Below are 17,260 nucleotides of genomic sequence, written 5' to 3'. Positions count from 1 at the left end.
TTCACATGTTCAAGTCTAGTAAACTTCAAATTTACCGAGTCTTGGAGTGTATTGAATGTTCAAGTTCATTAAGTGTTAAACAGAGCATAGAGCCAACCGTATTGTCTGCGTGTCTGGTGATAGGCTGATCAAACCTTCACTCTAGTTAGATGGACAAATTTTGAAAAACAAATGTTCTCCCATTACCATGGCAACAACTGAAAAAATGTCACTCACCATACGCGTGTTTCCTTTGCTATTAATAACTTACCACGTGCAGGCATTGACATTGTAATATATTATAAAAGATGCGCATTATGGCATTTCACGACTTTAGTTTCGTTATCAATGTGTTATTCGGTCATCATAATCTGACACAGCTAACATGAAAGACACCCACATACTAATTTTACCATATCGCATTTCGTCGTCTTCGAAACAGCTGGTCACACAGATGCCGTAATATACCGCATTCGGAGAGCAACAGTGCAAATATCGCGGACTGCATTAACCATGCATTGACGTACATCAAATATCAATAGAATAGTTACTTAATCGTTTTGTGAGTAATCTTAACACTGTAAACATGTTATTGTCATCCGATTCATGGTATAATCCGCGCGATTACCACCACCGTTTCTGATCAGCGCAGTACTTACTAAGGCAGTATATCATTAATTAGTATTCCCGAAGAACATTCTAGTGTATAGACAGAGCTTTTATTACATTGAATGTTGTCTTATAGATCTTACTAAAAGCATGTTTCGGATTCTTTTCAACAACCTGCTCGTCTAGCCGCTTGTTTCAAAACGAAACACATGCTAGCAGTCATTATTTATTAGTTTTTCTATTAAATATACATGTATGTTAGTCTCTTCCTTTTAATTGGCGGCGGTCGTCGCGCAGCGCGTGTTCGAATTTCAAACAAACAATGTTTTTCACAGGCGTTGTGTACGTCGCTATGAGTCCCATATCGAATAGGACGCGGCGCGACGATCACCGCCTTTTAAATGTCAGGCCACTGAAAAAATCAAACTGTTGTCGGACATTCTTATTCTCGCTTTGATAGTTGGAATGGACACGACATACATCCGAAATACATCCACAGATGTACCATCCTCGCCTTGGCGGGCGTGCACGACGAGCGTTCCTACGCCATACAATCGCGCACGTGCATGAAACGGTCGCACGTTTCTGTTTTCCGTTTTAAATTAAATTTATTACCCACTCGACGTGTACTTGCTTTATAATTATTTGGACATTTATACAGATAAGTCAGAGGCACATACACTTGCACGAATCGACATTTCAACGCAGTCGACCTGAAGGTGAGTGTTATACGGCGCGTGATGAATATGGAATTTGACGAAATAGTTCATACACGTATCGATGACGTTGCTTTCTAGATAATTGGGATGGCTTGTTACAATTTTAATTGCGACGTACGATTGCCAGCTCAATTCCCAATCCCCTTTAATAATCAGGTGATTGCTCTCGAATTTACTCGATGTAATGAGTACAATGTAAGCGTAATGAGGTACAGTTTAGAAGCCGTTACGTCATCCCACGCACTGGTCGTCGATGTCTGAAATCACACAACACGTAACATGGTTAGGTAATCGGATAATCTTACATCGTGGGTGAGCGATTTCTGATCAAACACACAATTTTCATAGGTATTGACTGACACCATCACTGTGTTGTGTTTTCCGATTTTTAATTTAGTGACCCAGTTAGAATTTTTGCTCGGAAATTCTGTATTTCTGTAACATAAACCAAGTCGGAATGTTCCGCCGCATCAGGAAGTTCGGATGCCCGTGTCTCGAAAGACGTGTATACCCCTGTCACTTATCGTCGTGTATTCGTAAGATAAATAAAAAATCGACATCTGGATAATTAAAACTCTAGTCATCTTATTTGCAGAGCAGAAAAGGTTTTGTCATAAATATGGCGGCAACTTGGCTTCAGGTAATAGACTTTTGGTCGGTATATTTACGCGTTTTATAGGCAGCGCAATAACTTAAGTTTTGCACATGACATTTACTGACCAGCACGGAATTTTAAAGCAAAGTCATAAAAATCCAACATATCAATTACACCGTGTTATTACAAGTCACGCTAATTGCGAGATGATTACAGACATATCGCAAGACAAACTAGAGATACTAGAGTTTTGTTGTGTCCTTGCTTATAATATTCTTAAAGTGTGTATTATGTGTTTTGTTTTTCTGCGTAATTGACGATAAACCCTCAAATCAATCTCACTCATTAATGTGTAAGAAAATTGAACATTTCTTAGCGTCTGCATATCTTTGATTTTACAACATTACTATTTTTAAGTCTAGAACATGTGTAGTGTTAGTGAAATTAACCAAAGAGGGCCACGACTTCGTATTTTCATTACTGTCACTTAATCCATGCTTTAATTGATGTCATAATTAAAATTCTTTGAAAATATTTTGCTTTTCAAAACGAATTAGTATTTCCACTTTGCTTTTCGATTTGCAATTCCAGTTTACAATTGCGTTTCCACTTTCCGTTTTGATTTGCAATTTGACCCACTTTTTGATTTGCAATTCTACTTCCATTTGTTGTGTCCTTTCACCCATGACCTTTGACACATGACCTCATCCCATAGCATGACGTATTCTTTGCAGGCAAGAGCCTATCGCGTATATCGTACCAGACATACTACTGCTTGTTGTGTTTAGTAAAACTTACGACAGCGTCAAAACGCAGGTCACAGGTAGCAAGTTTCCGATTACTAATGTGATGATAATTATTAAAGCTTTCGCAATATAAAAAAAATATATATAAAAAAAGGCATATAAACTCTTTATATGAAAATCCTAGTCATGATCTCAGTGATTTATGAATAATGCAGCAAGCCAGAAATCGTGTGTTCAAAATAGCGGCACACAAACGTCGTCAGTTGACACACAACGCGGTTTCGGAGATTATGCGCGGTGTTTCAGTAAAGCAGTGGCTGACCGAGCATAGGTTTTTGATTAAAATATTTTGTAACCAAACGCTTTTATGTTATTATTTTTCTGTCACCGCATTTGTAAATTAAAAACGACTATTATTATTGTTTTTATCGAAAACTGGAACATAATGTCATTTGGACTATTAAATGACATAGATACAGGTATATTAGCCGTACGTCACATGGGCCAATCGTTATGCGACAAGTTTACCAACAATCATAACCGCCGGCGGTGAAAAGATTGGCTTATCGCGAATCACAAATAATGCAATCACTATATTTATTTTCAGCTTTTAATAAATAATAAATGTGTTTTTTTTTTGTTTTTGTTTTTTTGTTTTTTTTTTAATTTTCTAAGGTAGGTAGGTGGCAGCTGGAAAAGAGCTATAGCCTTCAAATATGACAGAGAACACGGTCAACACTTCTGGTTATGCAACCTGTGAAACAGTGTAACTTATATAAAGCTAATGACATAGTTGTATTAAATTCGAGCAGATTGATGTCCGGTACGATATGTTCTCGTCTGCAACGAACGCGTTATGTTATTGCCACATTGCTCGATGGCTATGTGATGAAGTAACGTGTCAAAGGTCATGGGTGAATGAGTATAACAAATGATAGTGGAAAGTGCAAATAAGAAAGTGAGGTCAACACAAGAAAGTGAAAAAACAGAAACAAACCTGAATTGTAAATCGAAAGTGGAATGTCAATTGTAATCTGGAATTGCAAATCAAAACGCAAAATTAAAATGTAAAAAATGAAGAAAAGAAAACGTGTTCGTAGTGAACGCTCAAGTGTTCTTACCTGCGAACAAGTTCTATCGTTCATGTAGTAGAATACGAATCTGAAGCTGTTGTATCTTTACAAATAGGTCCGTGACACATTTATTTTTATTTTTAAAAAGTAGCTTCGGACACATTATTTCAATTTCTCGAGCTCCAAAAAACAGTAAAACTTTTCATAATTGAACGAGTCGTGTTTTTTTTTTTACAAATAGTTCCATGTATTGTCTTAATGACCAAGGTAAATTATTCAAATGTTGATCTTACCGCAATGTTCCCGCATATGACTATCTATAGCAATAAAGTAACTCAAATTTCGAAGAGCTTTCATAAAACTATATTAATTAACCTTAAGGAGGTAACCATGCTGCGACATTATTCCGATATACACGTCAGTGTTAGATGCATTAACTTTGTGAACGTGAATTATTTAAACATAATAACTAATCTATGGAATAACAGAAACATAATCGAAAAAGAAAGAAATTCAATACAGCAAAAGTACTCTGTAGCGACGTACTTCATTAATCTGCTACATTTTCTAATTTCCTCAGGATGTGCAACTTCTCTTATAAGCAATAAATTTTCTGATTATGTCAGCGTAAAAAAAAAGTCATTAACTTACTTCATTCAGTTAATATTAGCATAGTAAATACAGAACCAAAACGCTCATCTTCCGTAGAATTTCCGTTTTCTAAAACCAGATAATTATACACCTGTTTCCATGGTTATTTCTCAACTACGCCCTGGTTAGGTCATGCTGCATTTTTTACGTAATTACGTGCGGTCGAAGCAGTTTCAAACATCTTTCATCATAGATTGGCGCAGAACAAACTATTAAACTATATTTCAGTTGACCAATTTCCCTTTTCCTGTGACCTGAGGTGCATTTTTAAATTCATAAAATAAAGTATGTGGTATCAAATGAATATGCATGAGATAAATATTTTCCAGATACGTGCATGCTATTATCATAAGTATATTTCAGGTTATATGACATGTGCCGTCACGTATTTACTCACGTAAGTACACGTAAGTACCACGCCATGTTAATTTTAGCTCAGTCAAAATAAAAAAAAAATAAGTTAAAGCCCTTTTAAATTGCTGATGACGTCACACGTCTTCATTGTCGTCTGCATGGAATCGCACATCTCGGTGTATTTTAAGAAACAATATCGATCAGTGTCAATGTTGGTCTTAAACTACTTACTACATCGCAACTGACTTTCATTCTTTGTGTATGGTGGGTATACACTAATCTCTACTTCTAAGCAAAACAGCTAAACCAGTCTAAAGGTACGAATGCGTCACGTACCGGTATAATACGTTACAGTTTGATGGACACGTGTGTACGTGTTATCCCATCTGGTGATAATGTGGTACATTATATCAAATGTACATGTTATTAAACATAACATTAATTTCGAAATTCGGCTTCGTATATAGGATCCAATATTTAGACGCCCCTGTATGATACATTAGATTTGATATTGGAGTTATGGAGATTTTATACACTATAATAAACCTATATATTCAATCGTCTTTGACCATTTTACGAATTAATTATATGAAGACGTGTAATAATAATAATAATAATATCTTGGGATGCATTTTTTTCTAAAATTCCACAAAAATCAGACAAATTAATAAATATTGATAGTTATCTTCAAATTTAGAATAATAACATAGAGAACACATTTGTTTACACCTTTCAATTTCACCTTTCATCATCGTGTCGGTTTTTCATGATCCTGAGACAATGAAAACGATACGCCTGTCAGTTGGGATAGATCCGTGAAAAAAATATTTGTTATTCTTTAACTACCAGTCTGATAGCAAAATTATTTGAATGTATGATACCGCCCTTAAACGTGAGTAAATGTCAAAACGCACAAATAGCATTCTATCCTAAGGTTATGCCGTATGTTAACACGCTGTAAATAACTCAAATACGTTTATGAAATATATTGTATTGGGACATGGCAATATAACCTATGGGGGGGCATAGGTGAAATGTATAAGTAGAGGAGTCACTATATCGTGAGTCTGTTGCAATGTATTTTCTATGGGGATATTGCATTTTTATGGGGATATTGCATTTCTGTAAATATATAATACATTTTGTATAGGAGAAGCTAAGGCGGACACCACGGGTTTTGTTATGAATTGTATTACTTGACATTGATTTATTATAAAATCGAATTAGATTACACAAAGCAGATGACGATTTTTACTAGACAAAATCTCTAATTTTACTGACCCTGAAAGTCTGTTGGACGACGTCTCGACAATAATCTTGACTACTCTATTAATATATTACGATGTTTTAGAGATTTCAACTCGTTGTCTGTCATGCGTTTCGAAAATACACCGATGTACGTATGCAATGAAGACGTAATGGTTACATCATAGACGACGAACGGGTTGATTTAGAGCTCTCTTTTATCTGGCAGAGATGATGAGGCAGAGACGAGTGAAAGTATCCCATCATATTGACGTCAATATAACACAAGAGATTGAATGCACGGTCAACCATATTGCATTACAATTCTCTTCGTTGTTTAGGGAGCTAAGCATGTGTTTGTCGGTGTGTGTGACGATGAATGGTTTCAAAAATATTGACAAGCATATGGAGGTACATATGGAGTGGTCTACTTGTTGAAATCCTATGTCATTTACTCAATATTGATATCAATCATTTAACTAAGAGTTTTTATTCCCCTACGCAATATAGCATACTGTATATAGGCTATTTGAAAAAAAAATGAATGTACCAAAACAATCGAGTTTTAGACATTATATATGAGTACATATATTTATTTTCTATGCAAACTAAGTATATCATATTAAATTAAGGTAGCGGGACTATTATTTGCATACTTGTTTTCATCTTCTAATTGTGACCAAATGACTACAAATAGATCCAGGAAAGTATATATTTTTAAAATCGCCAGACTTCAAGCTTTTCAAAAGTGTGTTTGCCATGCCCGTATCTGCATTCTACGGTGCGTTACTTAATCAAAAGTGAAAAATTACTTTTTTTTTAAAAAAATAATTACGCATTTATGCTGGTGATAAGAAGTTTTTTTTCACTTTTCGTAGTTGTTCAATAGTCTGGTAAATTGAATGTGTCTGGTCAGTTTTATTCAAGCAACGCATTTTAAAAAGTAGTGTCCTGAATTTTAATTTCTGTTTTAGTCACATTGCCCCCAACTCAAACCACAACAAATTGGTAAATAATCCATGAAATAGTTTGTCTGGACTCATTCAAGTTCCTCTCATTGTCACCTTAAAGCCGTGAAAATTTGGTGTTAATCCGACGACAATAAGAGTGCGTTATTTTTTGTTAAAGACCTTGTATTTTGAAAAACATAAACTCCTAGAAAACGTCGATGAAATCACAGCAAAGATTTTCAAGCTTGTTTATTTGCACAAGCGATATGTTTTCCCATCAAGGTCTGATTTAACATGTGTAGGGGCATCCAAACGTGTAAGGCTATTGGAAACCAAAAAAATAAAGGAATGGGATAGCTATAGTTCAATAAAATCGGCAGATGAAAACACCAAAATCAATGATTTTGTTTGGAAAATGTTTGGAAACACTAATTGTGTGTCAGATAGCTGCTGATAACACACCCTAACATTGATTTGTCTTGAGTTAATCTTTGAAACTTATAGGCACACAGATTAAACTTGTGTTGTCGATTTTGGAAACACTACTGAAGCTGCATTGCTTCCCATCAGAAAATCTACATTTTAACCAACTTACATGACATTCTAGTTTACGTTGACTTTATCAGATGAAGTTTATAGTGCATTTCATCAATTAATAAATGAATGTGAAAATCGTAATTTTCAACACAAATAATAGTCTCGCTACCTTAAATTTCTTTGGTATACTAACAGAACTGATTTGAAGAATTGTTATTGAGATGTCAAGTAGAGATGTGACACGTCTAGGACTATAAATGTTTAATGTTGAGACATATCGGATTTCGAAATAAATGATGAACTCACATTACTTCAATTTCTCAAAATATTGGTTATTTATTGTACACTATATACCTCTTGAAGGAATGTATTATTTATGGTAGATTCAAATTTCAGCTAAAATGTCATTGAGTCGAGGTAATATATATGGCACGATTTGATACGTCAAAAACTGACAACAAATTAGGTGTTCTTGATTGATCTGACTTTTTGATATTATGTGTCTTTTGTCACCTACGTATAACAAAATAACAATTGTCACCGTAACGCCTAAGTTACAGCGTGCCGTGATTTTGCAGTATTTTACGGGGTATTTTCATCTTACCATATTAGGAAATGCAAATTCCAAATATGGAATGATTACGCACGTAAGCGTCCTGTAATACTAAAAGCGAACATGGATGACACCAGGGTTTGACCGGACTCCATACAAAGAAGTTCGCTGATTCTGTTCTAAAATTTGTGGATTTCGGCATCCCCATGGTGTATCCTTGTAAGGAAAAGATGTATCATAATAAGGTTAATACGAGAAGCCTCAAAGTATGCTCTTAGACAATACGTATTCTTTCATAGAGCTGTAATACAGAATATTCCGTAATTTAGCAGCCACGTGTCTAGTGCCATATATTGTTACTTGATGTATTCAAAAGTGCAAATTAGATTGCATGGATGCAACCAGGTTTGGCTGTACTCAATATACTATATTAATTGTCTCGTTAGTATAAACTATGGTCCAGATTAATATAATTGTAACTTCCATTGTTAGCTGTAGAGACAATGTGCTTTTTATCGCAGGTACAATAACGTGACACCTTGGAAAAGAACACAAAGACTGGTACACTTGTATCAAGTCATTAGTCTCTACGCAATTTTTCAGTTACTTCCAGTCTTCCCAGTAAATTGTTATTTCGGTTTTAACCAACAGTACTGTTGAAACCCACCAATTAAAAACATCCTTTGTATCCAATAAATGAGATACTGATATTGGTTCACTGTCTGTAAGCATCGCATTCTACGATATAGTAGTTATGTCACGTTTTCAGTTAATTACAAAATACGTGCAGTCGTTCACAAAAATATATTTATACTTCAGAGACTTTGAACATAACATTTTTCTTGAAATGAGTCTTTCATAATATATACATTTACTAAGTATTCGCATGTAACGTTTTTTTAAGCGGGCGATTGATACTTGTTCGCTGTCTGGAAAAATCACATTCTACATTTAGCCATCATGTCACGTATTCACAGCTAAATACAAAATAAGTGCATTCATTCAAAGAAAACACATTTATTTTCAATTCAGGGACTTCGAATGTAGCAGCTTACTTGATCTAAGTCTTTTTTGTTAATACATGCATTTACTAAATATTCATTTGCAACGACATTATACAACTGTTACGTGCTTAAATGAATGAATGTCAGGCTAATTTATAACAGTTACATTTCATTTAAATACTCGTTGAATTGTGATAGCCTTGAATTTAAATAAGTTTTCCGCGTTATAGATAGAGTTATCTTATTATTCCTTCTGGTATTGCCATAAGCCTTTTCTAAGGCGCGTTTAATCGTATATTTCAACTTTATACGTGTAATACAGAGCATGAACTATATATTCGCGATAGTGTGTCCGTATTAGAACGAGCACGGACCGAGACGTTCCCTCGCAAAATAAATATGTATCTATTTTGGGTTACCATGACAATGGATAGCGCACGGCTATGAGATGCCAAAATGGATTATCCATCGTATTGGGTTGTATTCTATAATTTCATGCATTTTTTTTTTAATTTTTAATTTTTCAGAAAATAGATAATTTTATATTTTGCTTTCAAACATTTCGATCAAGACAACATTAATAAACACATTGGTGCAACATTAATAAAGTAGTTACTATAAGAATATCGTATACACGTTTGGACAATGCTGCAACAACAAAAACGTTAATGGGAAAGGTTAAACACTAAATCAATCAAATTCCATGCTGGATGTCGGTGCGACAGTTGCAAAAATCAATCTTACGCAATGACAATCATGCACTGTTGCATTTTCATGACGAGCACACTGTACAGACAGAATGTAAATGCTTTTCTGGATTATTAACTACGTAAAAAAAATGCTGTGACAGCGGTCTCACGCATGGCTATATCTGGGATGACATTCTCTAAAGATTCAAAATTAAATTAATTAGATGTTCGGTATAAAACGTCTCTTATCGCCAAATGTCTTTTTCATAGGATTTACAAAACCCCTACTAAGCGAGATAAATGGGAGTAATGCATTGATATCAATCATTTCAGTTGATTCGTGAATCCATTTGATGTCGATTCATCTTAATATATTATTTTAGATAATGCTTTCAAAAAACAATTCAATAATCTTACGATAAATCATGTCACGTGATTTAAAGTTTGATTCAATAACTGTATGTACACGTTCGTTTGATATTCGCTCACGACTACCTTTGCACAACATATTATAATATCTGCATATGAAGCCAGCGGAACGGAAGCCGGATGTCAATTTAGAATTAGGTCGAGTGAGGTAATTATAATAGGGTCATTTCATAAATAACTGACCTAAGACGTCTACTTATCAATCTACCCATAATGAATATAGTTAACTAAAGTTTATTATTAAATAGTCATGACACGTCCTATTAATACTGTCCTATTTATATCTTACAGTTGTAAGGTATACAACGAACATACTCTGGATACTTTACGTCAGAGGACATTTCATATCATTATTTGATTTAAACGTATTTGTATAATACCCGGACTTACTGCACTAATACGCGGGAGTCGTAATAACTCAGTTGGTGTGACGTGTGAGCGCAATAGGTTAGCCTCAGAATGTTACATATTTGCTTAACACGTCTAGTATTCCCGATCTAATTAACGACTCAGAAGTAACGTCGATGTCATCCGTAATGATCAAATGCTAAATTGACAAAAGTTTTTTCGGATTGGTAGTAGCGGTGTGACTTATTCTAGTTTCTCCATATTTCGTTTCGTTTTAATTGACATTTTGAGTATGTGAGCGCAAACCAGTCAAGGATGCCAGTGCTATGACTTAAACTGAAAGCGCTGTAAGTGTAGGACAACCAATGAGCACGCAGTCAAACGTGTTTAATTGAGCGATTCGTGATTTTTTTGCTCAAAAACCATGCCCATACGTTTTCTTTCAAAACGCGTCTTTAAAATCTGTAAAACATATCTAATCCGCTACTTACGTACCAAATGTCAAATTCCAAAAGAACATGCGAAAAGGCGGTCGGCTCATTGATCCTAATCTACATGCAACAATTGGTTATATACAACACGCTACGAACCAGATTGCGTCAATGCTATCTATGCCAATTATCTATAAGAATAACCGTAAATGTTGATTTGATTCGCATACCTACGGCGCACGTAACTATATATATATATCCAAACACAACACGGTCATTGTTACTAAGATGCAGCACCAAAACACATCGCAGCATATAACACGTATCATGCTATCGAGCAGAAAAATGGCTTCGATTTGACCCATTTCGCAGCAAGATATGAATATGAACCTGACTGTCGGACCGTACGAGGCTGTCGTGACGCACGTTAACCGTAAATAATTAGATGAATGAACAAAATATTTCATTGTCATACTATCCTGCCGACGTGAAAGATTCGTTGTATATAACGGAATGTAAAAAGCCGTATCATTCGCGTACTTTTTTTTTCTCCCTGGTATCGCAATATTGATAATATGCTATCAATATCTCGCCCTTTGTGTGTTTCACAAAGGCGTCGAATATACATAGATATCATCCAATTCACAAATCAGTATAATTTATTTGATCAAAGTTATATTGGATACATCATAATACTATAACTAACATGTATACGTTCTGTGAAAGAAAGGTATTTTGCCTACGGGTATCCATCACACCGGGTATCATTCATTCCTGACGCAAAATAAAAAAAACTGCTGCTAGGCAACGGTACAATGCTGATCTACAGGTCGGATAATCATCATTTCATACTTCTTTTGTAGAGCCAACCTTTGAATCCTGTTGTAATAGATGTAGCCCGTGAGCGAGTAATCTCGTATAATTTGTGTTCTTACGCCGAGGTATCATAGTGGCTGTAGAAGGAAATCATCTGTGTAATTATCCCTGTACTTGTGATAACCAAGCACTATAATCAAACGTCAATGGTTATCGATAGTGATTAGGAAATACGACAATGTTCTACCGAGCGTCTGTTTTATGCTGATCAGTTCGTTTATAAAACAATATTACGTTAATCTCGTAATATGCGGTTTACTGTTATTGTGTAACCTGGAAACTCGTGTGTTCTTATCAAAGTTGCTTTCGCACTTCGTGTGAACTGCAAAAACAAACCTCTCACTGACCCGGCCTTCAGCGTTAACGTTCGTGTTCTCACATAGATAATTTAGAGGGCTACTTACATTATTCATGAAAAACAAGATGGCATTCAACACTAAGGCATTGCAAGTAAAAAAAACATAGATAAATATACAGTAATTAAAAAAACATAAGTAAATAATTAGGCACATTTAAATATTTTGACAATTGTGATTATTTAATAGATGTTTTGGATGATCTGCCGGAGAAAAATTGATTTCATTTCAAATTACTGTACAGCGCATAAATAATCCGCAAAATCTCATTTTCGCGCTAACTTACAATCTGTGTTTTTCCGGTGAATGTAGAAATGTGAATAAGTCTTGATATACTGATTTTATGTATGTGTGTTGTTGTTGTTGTTGTTGTTGTTGTTGCTGTTGTTGTTGTTGTTTTTATTGGCACAACACTTGATTTTATTAAAACAGAAAGGTCTAGCAATATGGTCTTCAAGTTAAAAACTAAGACGTAAAATACAACACGACTAGGAATGATAAAACTACAAAAGTAAGAAATAAAGTTTAAATATTTCCAGCGAGAATATCAGTATGCAAATGACGCTCAAGTGTGATACATCGATTCGTGGTACTCCGCGAATCCATCTTTTCGACAATCACAATGCGTTGGGTACGGTATTGTTTTTATCGTACATATCCATGAGTATACAAAGGATACAAATAATTATATTGTAATGTTTTCTGCAAATACCCTACAATTGTGATGTTACTTTACAGTTTGGGTGACATTTCAGCGTAATTTACGCATGAAAACGTCAAGAAAGCATGTTTTAAACAGTCGTCACGGTTATGAGTGCTCAAAATAATTGTCAATCCTAGGTTTATACAAAATCAAAGTGTCAATCCTAGGTTTATACAAAATCAAAGTGTTAATCCTAGGTTTATACAAAATCAAAGTGTTAATCCTAGGTTTATACAAAATCAAAGTGTCAATCCTAGGTTTATACAAAATCAAAGTGTTAATCCTAGGTTTATACAAAATCAAAGTGTCAATCCTAGGTTTATACAAAATCAAAGTGTCAATCCTAGGTTTATACAAAATCAAAGTGTTAATCCTAGGTTTATACAAAATCAAAGTGTTAATCCTAGGTTTATACAAAATCAAAGTGTCAATCCTAGGTTTATACAAAATCAAAGTGTTAATCCTAGGTTTATACAAAATCAAAGTGTTAATCCTAGGTTTATACAAAATCAAAGTGTTAATCCTAGGTTTATACAAAATCAAAGTGTCAATCCCGAGTTGTTTGTTCAATCTCTGGGTGTGTTTATGCACGCATGGTGTTAGTGATATAAGTGATACGTTCTAAACTTGTTGTCCAACCAGGCCAATTAGTGTAAACTGTAGAACTGGAGACGTCTACGCGAAGAAGTCGTTTTAAAAGCTATATGCGTTGATGTTTTATGAAACACGTTGCTTATATGACTTTTCTAGTATGTAGAACATTCCAACAGCACGAGTGTAGGACAAAACACACACACACACACAACCGATACCCAACAACACATGCTTGGAGCAGGCGCACACACAAAGAGACTAGCAGTTACAAGGCTCATAAAATATGATTCCAACTACACATTCGTGCAATCCCCGGGATTGCGGAGATGCTCTTTAATACTTCCTTAATGTTTCGGATGTTTACAGCGAACTGGGATAACAAAGAAACGCACATATTTATAAAATAAATATGACAAAATATGAAATTTTGAAATTCAGTGTGCACTCTGCGTTGCGATTGGAGCGACCGCAAACGAACGTTCCCGGGAAAATTGACGCGCTATTAAAACGTCTAAACGTCTATTTCCCCACGTCACGCAATATTACCGATATACGTGTAAAATCTTCATATGACGTCACTGTCAGCTTTATCAGTGTTTGAAAATAATCAATCTTGGAGAAGCAACCCAAAACAGAATTAATTACTGATACTGACAACTCAACCGTAATTATCTTGTAATGTTTTCTGCAAATGCCCTTAGGATGCTTACATTCCTTGACCTTTAGAGCCCTCCCCCCAATCGACAGGTCACGTCCCCAGAGAAATGGACATGGAACTGAATGTAAATGTGGAGACAGTTACTTCTGTACGTCCTTGCAGCCGATAAGATCGTGATTTCGTGTAATTATTTGGAAGTGTCTTGTAATTGCCCGGGGTACGGGATTGGGACTGGTATTCCACCTTATTTCATCCAAGACGATATGATTAAAGCAGATATCTTGAGAGCTGTCTGAATGTAATACTTTATGGATCAATAAAATTTGCAGGACGTTTTTTTAAGACTGTATACATGATAGATTGAACACTAATGAATGAGACAGTCTAACGCGTAATCATATCAGCGAAAAATTAAAGGCGATGTGATATTTTATTCATTGATACACGTGTTTGGTATTTGGTAGACATTCATTTGAAAATAAACCTTGTTTTAGGGTTGTATATAAAGTCTCCTTCTATTATATTGTCGGAGAAATATCAGCTACATGCCGGCTGCGATGGGAACAACCCTTTAAAATGGGTGTCGCGATATTCACTTTAAATTCATGAAACAAACGACCTGCGACGAAAGCTCATTGAACGCATGAGTCCACTGTCCCGATAACGCTAGTTTTATAAATAAACCCGACAGCAAAAGGAAATGACACATTATACACATCTTTTAATAAGATTATGTTATTGTGAAATCTAATATTTTCTATCCTGTAATATTAAGTCTATTCTTCACTACTTTGAGTAGTAAAACGTGCGCGCTAAATAATTTGGATAATTAAGGCACATTAACACTAATAACTTCCGATAATAATAATAATACGTCATACTCTTGAAAAAATACTCTAGTTACTGTCAATTAGATCGCATTTCCGTCAGTACAATTGTCTATATCACTTGAATTATCGCCACCAACAAAAGAATGGAAATTCAGTATTTCAGGCAAAAATAAATACGTTTACTAATTTAATTTCATTTGTGTTTGTTAACTGTGTAGGTCATGTATACAAGGTATACAGTGCGCCATAATGTATTTATAATATAATTTCTTCGCTGAACGCAATTGATTGGCAGTAGAACAAAGACAAAAGTCTGGAACTGAGAATGATACCGACTGATGCTAGGCTCAGGGAACAGGACTGTATAATGTATAAAATGAACACGATATTGTTGTTGACACGCTCGCGCAAATATAATGTCTGGGTAATATCGCGCTCATTTATCTCCCAAAGCACTCACCTAATATATATATATATATATATTATGGTACCATATATATATATATATATATATATATATATATATATATATATATATATATATATATATATATATATATATATATATATATATATATATGGTACCATAATATATATGGTACGAACTGAAGGATCTACCTACCTTTCAATACTCAGAGTAGTGAGCATAAAAACCGAGGAGGCGCTGGAAAGCAACGTAAGGTATGGCAGTAATTTGCAGACAGTTTCTCCCAGTTCCCATTTCCAGAGGAAATAGGTTGGTGTTTGGAATGGTATGACGATCACGACTATTATCAGGTCTGCTGTGGCCAAACTTGCCAGAAAGGTGTTGGTCACGTTCTGGAGACTTCTGCATTTCTGTATTGAAAATATCACTAATACGTTACCGATTAGACCAACCACGAAAGTGATCGCGTACACTAGGACGGAGGGTAGCCATACTTCAATCGGCGGCGGTCCTGGCGGGGAGAACGTGTCGTTGCTATTATACATGTAGTCGTTAACGGAGTAACCGTCGCTAGGATTTCCAATCGCGGCGATGGTTGGAGTCCAGTGAGAAGAATTGCTAACGTACTCCATCACTCGCGTTGTAGCAGACACCAGCAAATGAAGATCAGTACGAACGTATCATTCTGTACAATGTGACTGGGTATTCTCTTCAATAACAGTTTCTTTATAGGAATACTCGCAATGTACTTGTATCAGCGATAACACAAACTGATATTAACAGCCGCGAACGGTGTATGATGACTCTATTTTACCGCTGACAATGAAATACACCCCGCAATGCATGACGGTATGCCAGGGGAAGCTCTCTTCAGTGCTTTTTGTCCTGGTCGCGGGTGTCTCAGTTACGCACGTCACACATATATCATCCAGGAAGCGTAAACCCTTGACCTTGTTTCAGAAATCTACTTACATATGATCGGCACTGTGGGGGAAACGCTACATCAACGCTACACCTAGAAATATTGATATGAATATAAGACTCATTGCAAACCAGGCCTCAGCCGATGCTAAAGTGACACAAACGTATTTCTGTTAACAAATAAATCCGCGATCGATGACATTTTGTTAGATTCCAGCATTGTGTATCAAATAAAACAATTAAATATATGTCCGTTTGCTACAGGGGGCGGAGTATTGTGTTATCATGTATTTAATCGCGCGAATATTTGTAACGGTAGTAGTGCTTGAGTCGCCAAAGTATGGTTTCCATACGCAGTTTCAAGTTCCACGTCTATCGGAACAGCCAAAATATAATTTCCAGTCGGTATCATGGGTAACAACACGTCACCAGACTATTCTCATGTAACCGGAATGCAACCTGATCACTCCATCTAAACCTTTTTGCAGTAAACTATTATTATTATTATTATTTGATCTTTCACAAATATGCCATCATGCATTTTTATCTTCAATTTGTCAATATGAGTAATTAGGTATGCAAATATCGGGTAGTCCATTAAGTTGTTATACCGTTATCGTTCTCGTACCCTTCATTTAACTATCAGTAAAGGGGTATGTCCGTGATGTTTGTCATGTATGTCTGTCACTACTTAAACTTGATAGCTCATTATAATGCAATTATTTGTCATTTCTGATATAATTATGTTGAATGCAGATGGAATTGCTGCAAAAAAAAGTAAAGTAAATATATCTATAAACTGTTATAATTGCTGCACAGATACATAGTGTCTATTATAGTTATCATTCTCGTGCGTTTATTGTTTTAAGTTATTAGCAATAAGTAGCATAATTTGTAGTATCTATACTAAGGAAAAACGACAACAAATCATGGCCTCGTTGTGCATATGTTACGCAAATCAGATAAACAAACAATATATGTTA

General features: G+C 35.3%; 1 protein-coding gene across 1 annotated transcript in view; it reads right to left on the bottom strand.

The window, feature by feature from the left end:
* Positions 1-15,988, bottom strand: part of LOC102802209 (QRFP-like peptide receptor) — a 56,547-nt gene extending 40,559 nt beyond the window's left edge. The window contains exon 1 of the mRNA XM_006812638.2: positions 15,552-15,988. Within this exon, the coding sequence (XP_006812701.1) occupies positions 15,552-15,988 (437 nt within the window). The remainder of the gene's footprint in view (positions 1-15,551) is intronic.
* Between the last annotated feature and the right edge of the window lie 1,272 nt (positions 15,989-17,260).

The sequence above is a fragment of the Saccoglossus kowalevskii genome, chromosome 9 (assembly GCF_978046115.1).
Source record: "Saccoglossus kowalevskii chromosome 9, keSacKowa6.1, whole genome shotgun sequence".
Lineage (NCBI taxonomy): Eukaryota > Metazoa > Hemichordata > Enteropneusta > Harrimaniidae > Saccoglossus > Saccoglossus kowalevskii.
Note: the sequence above shows the minus strand (reverse complement) of the source record. Positions and strands in the feature narration are given on the sequence as shown.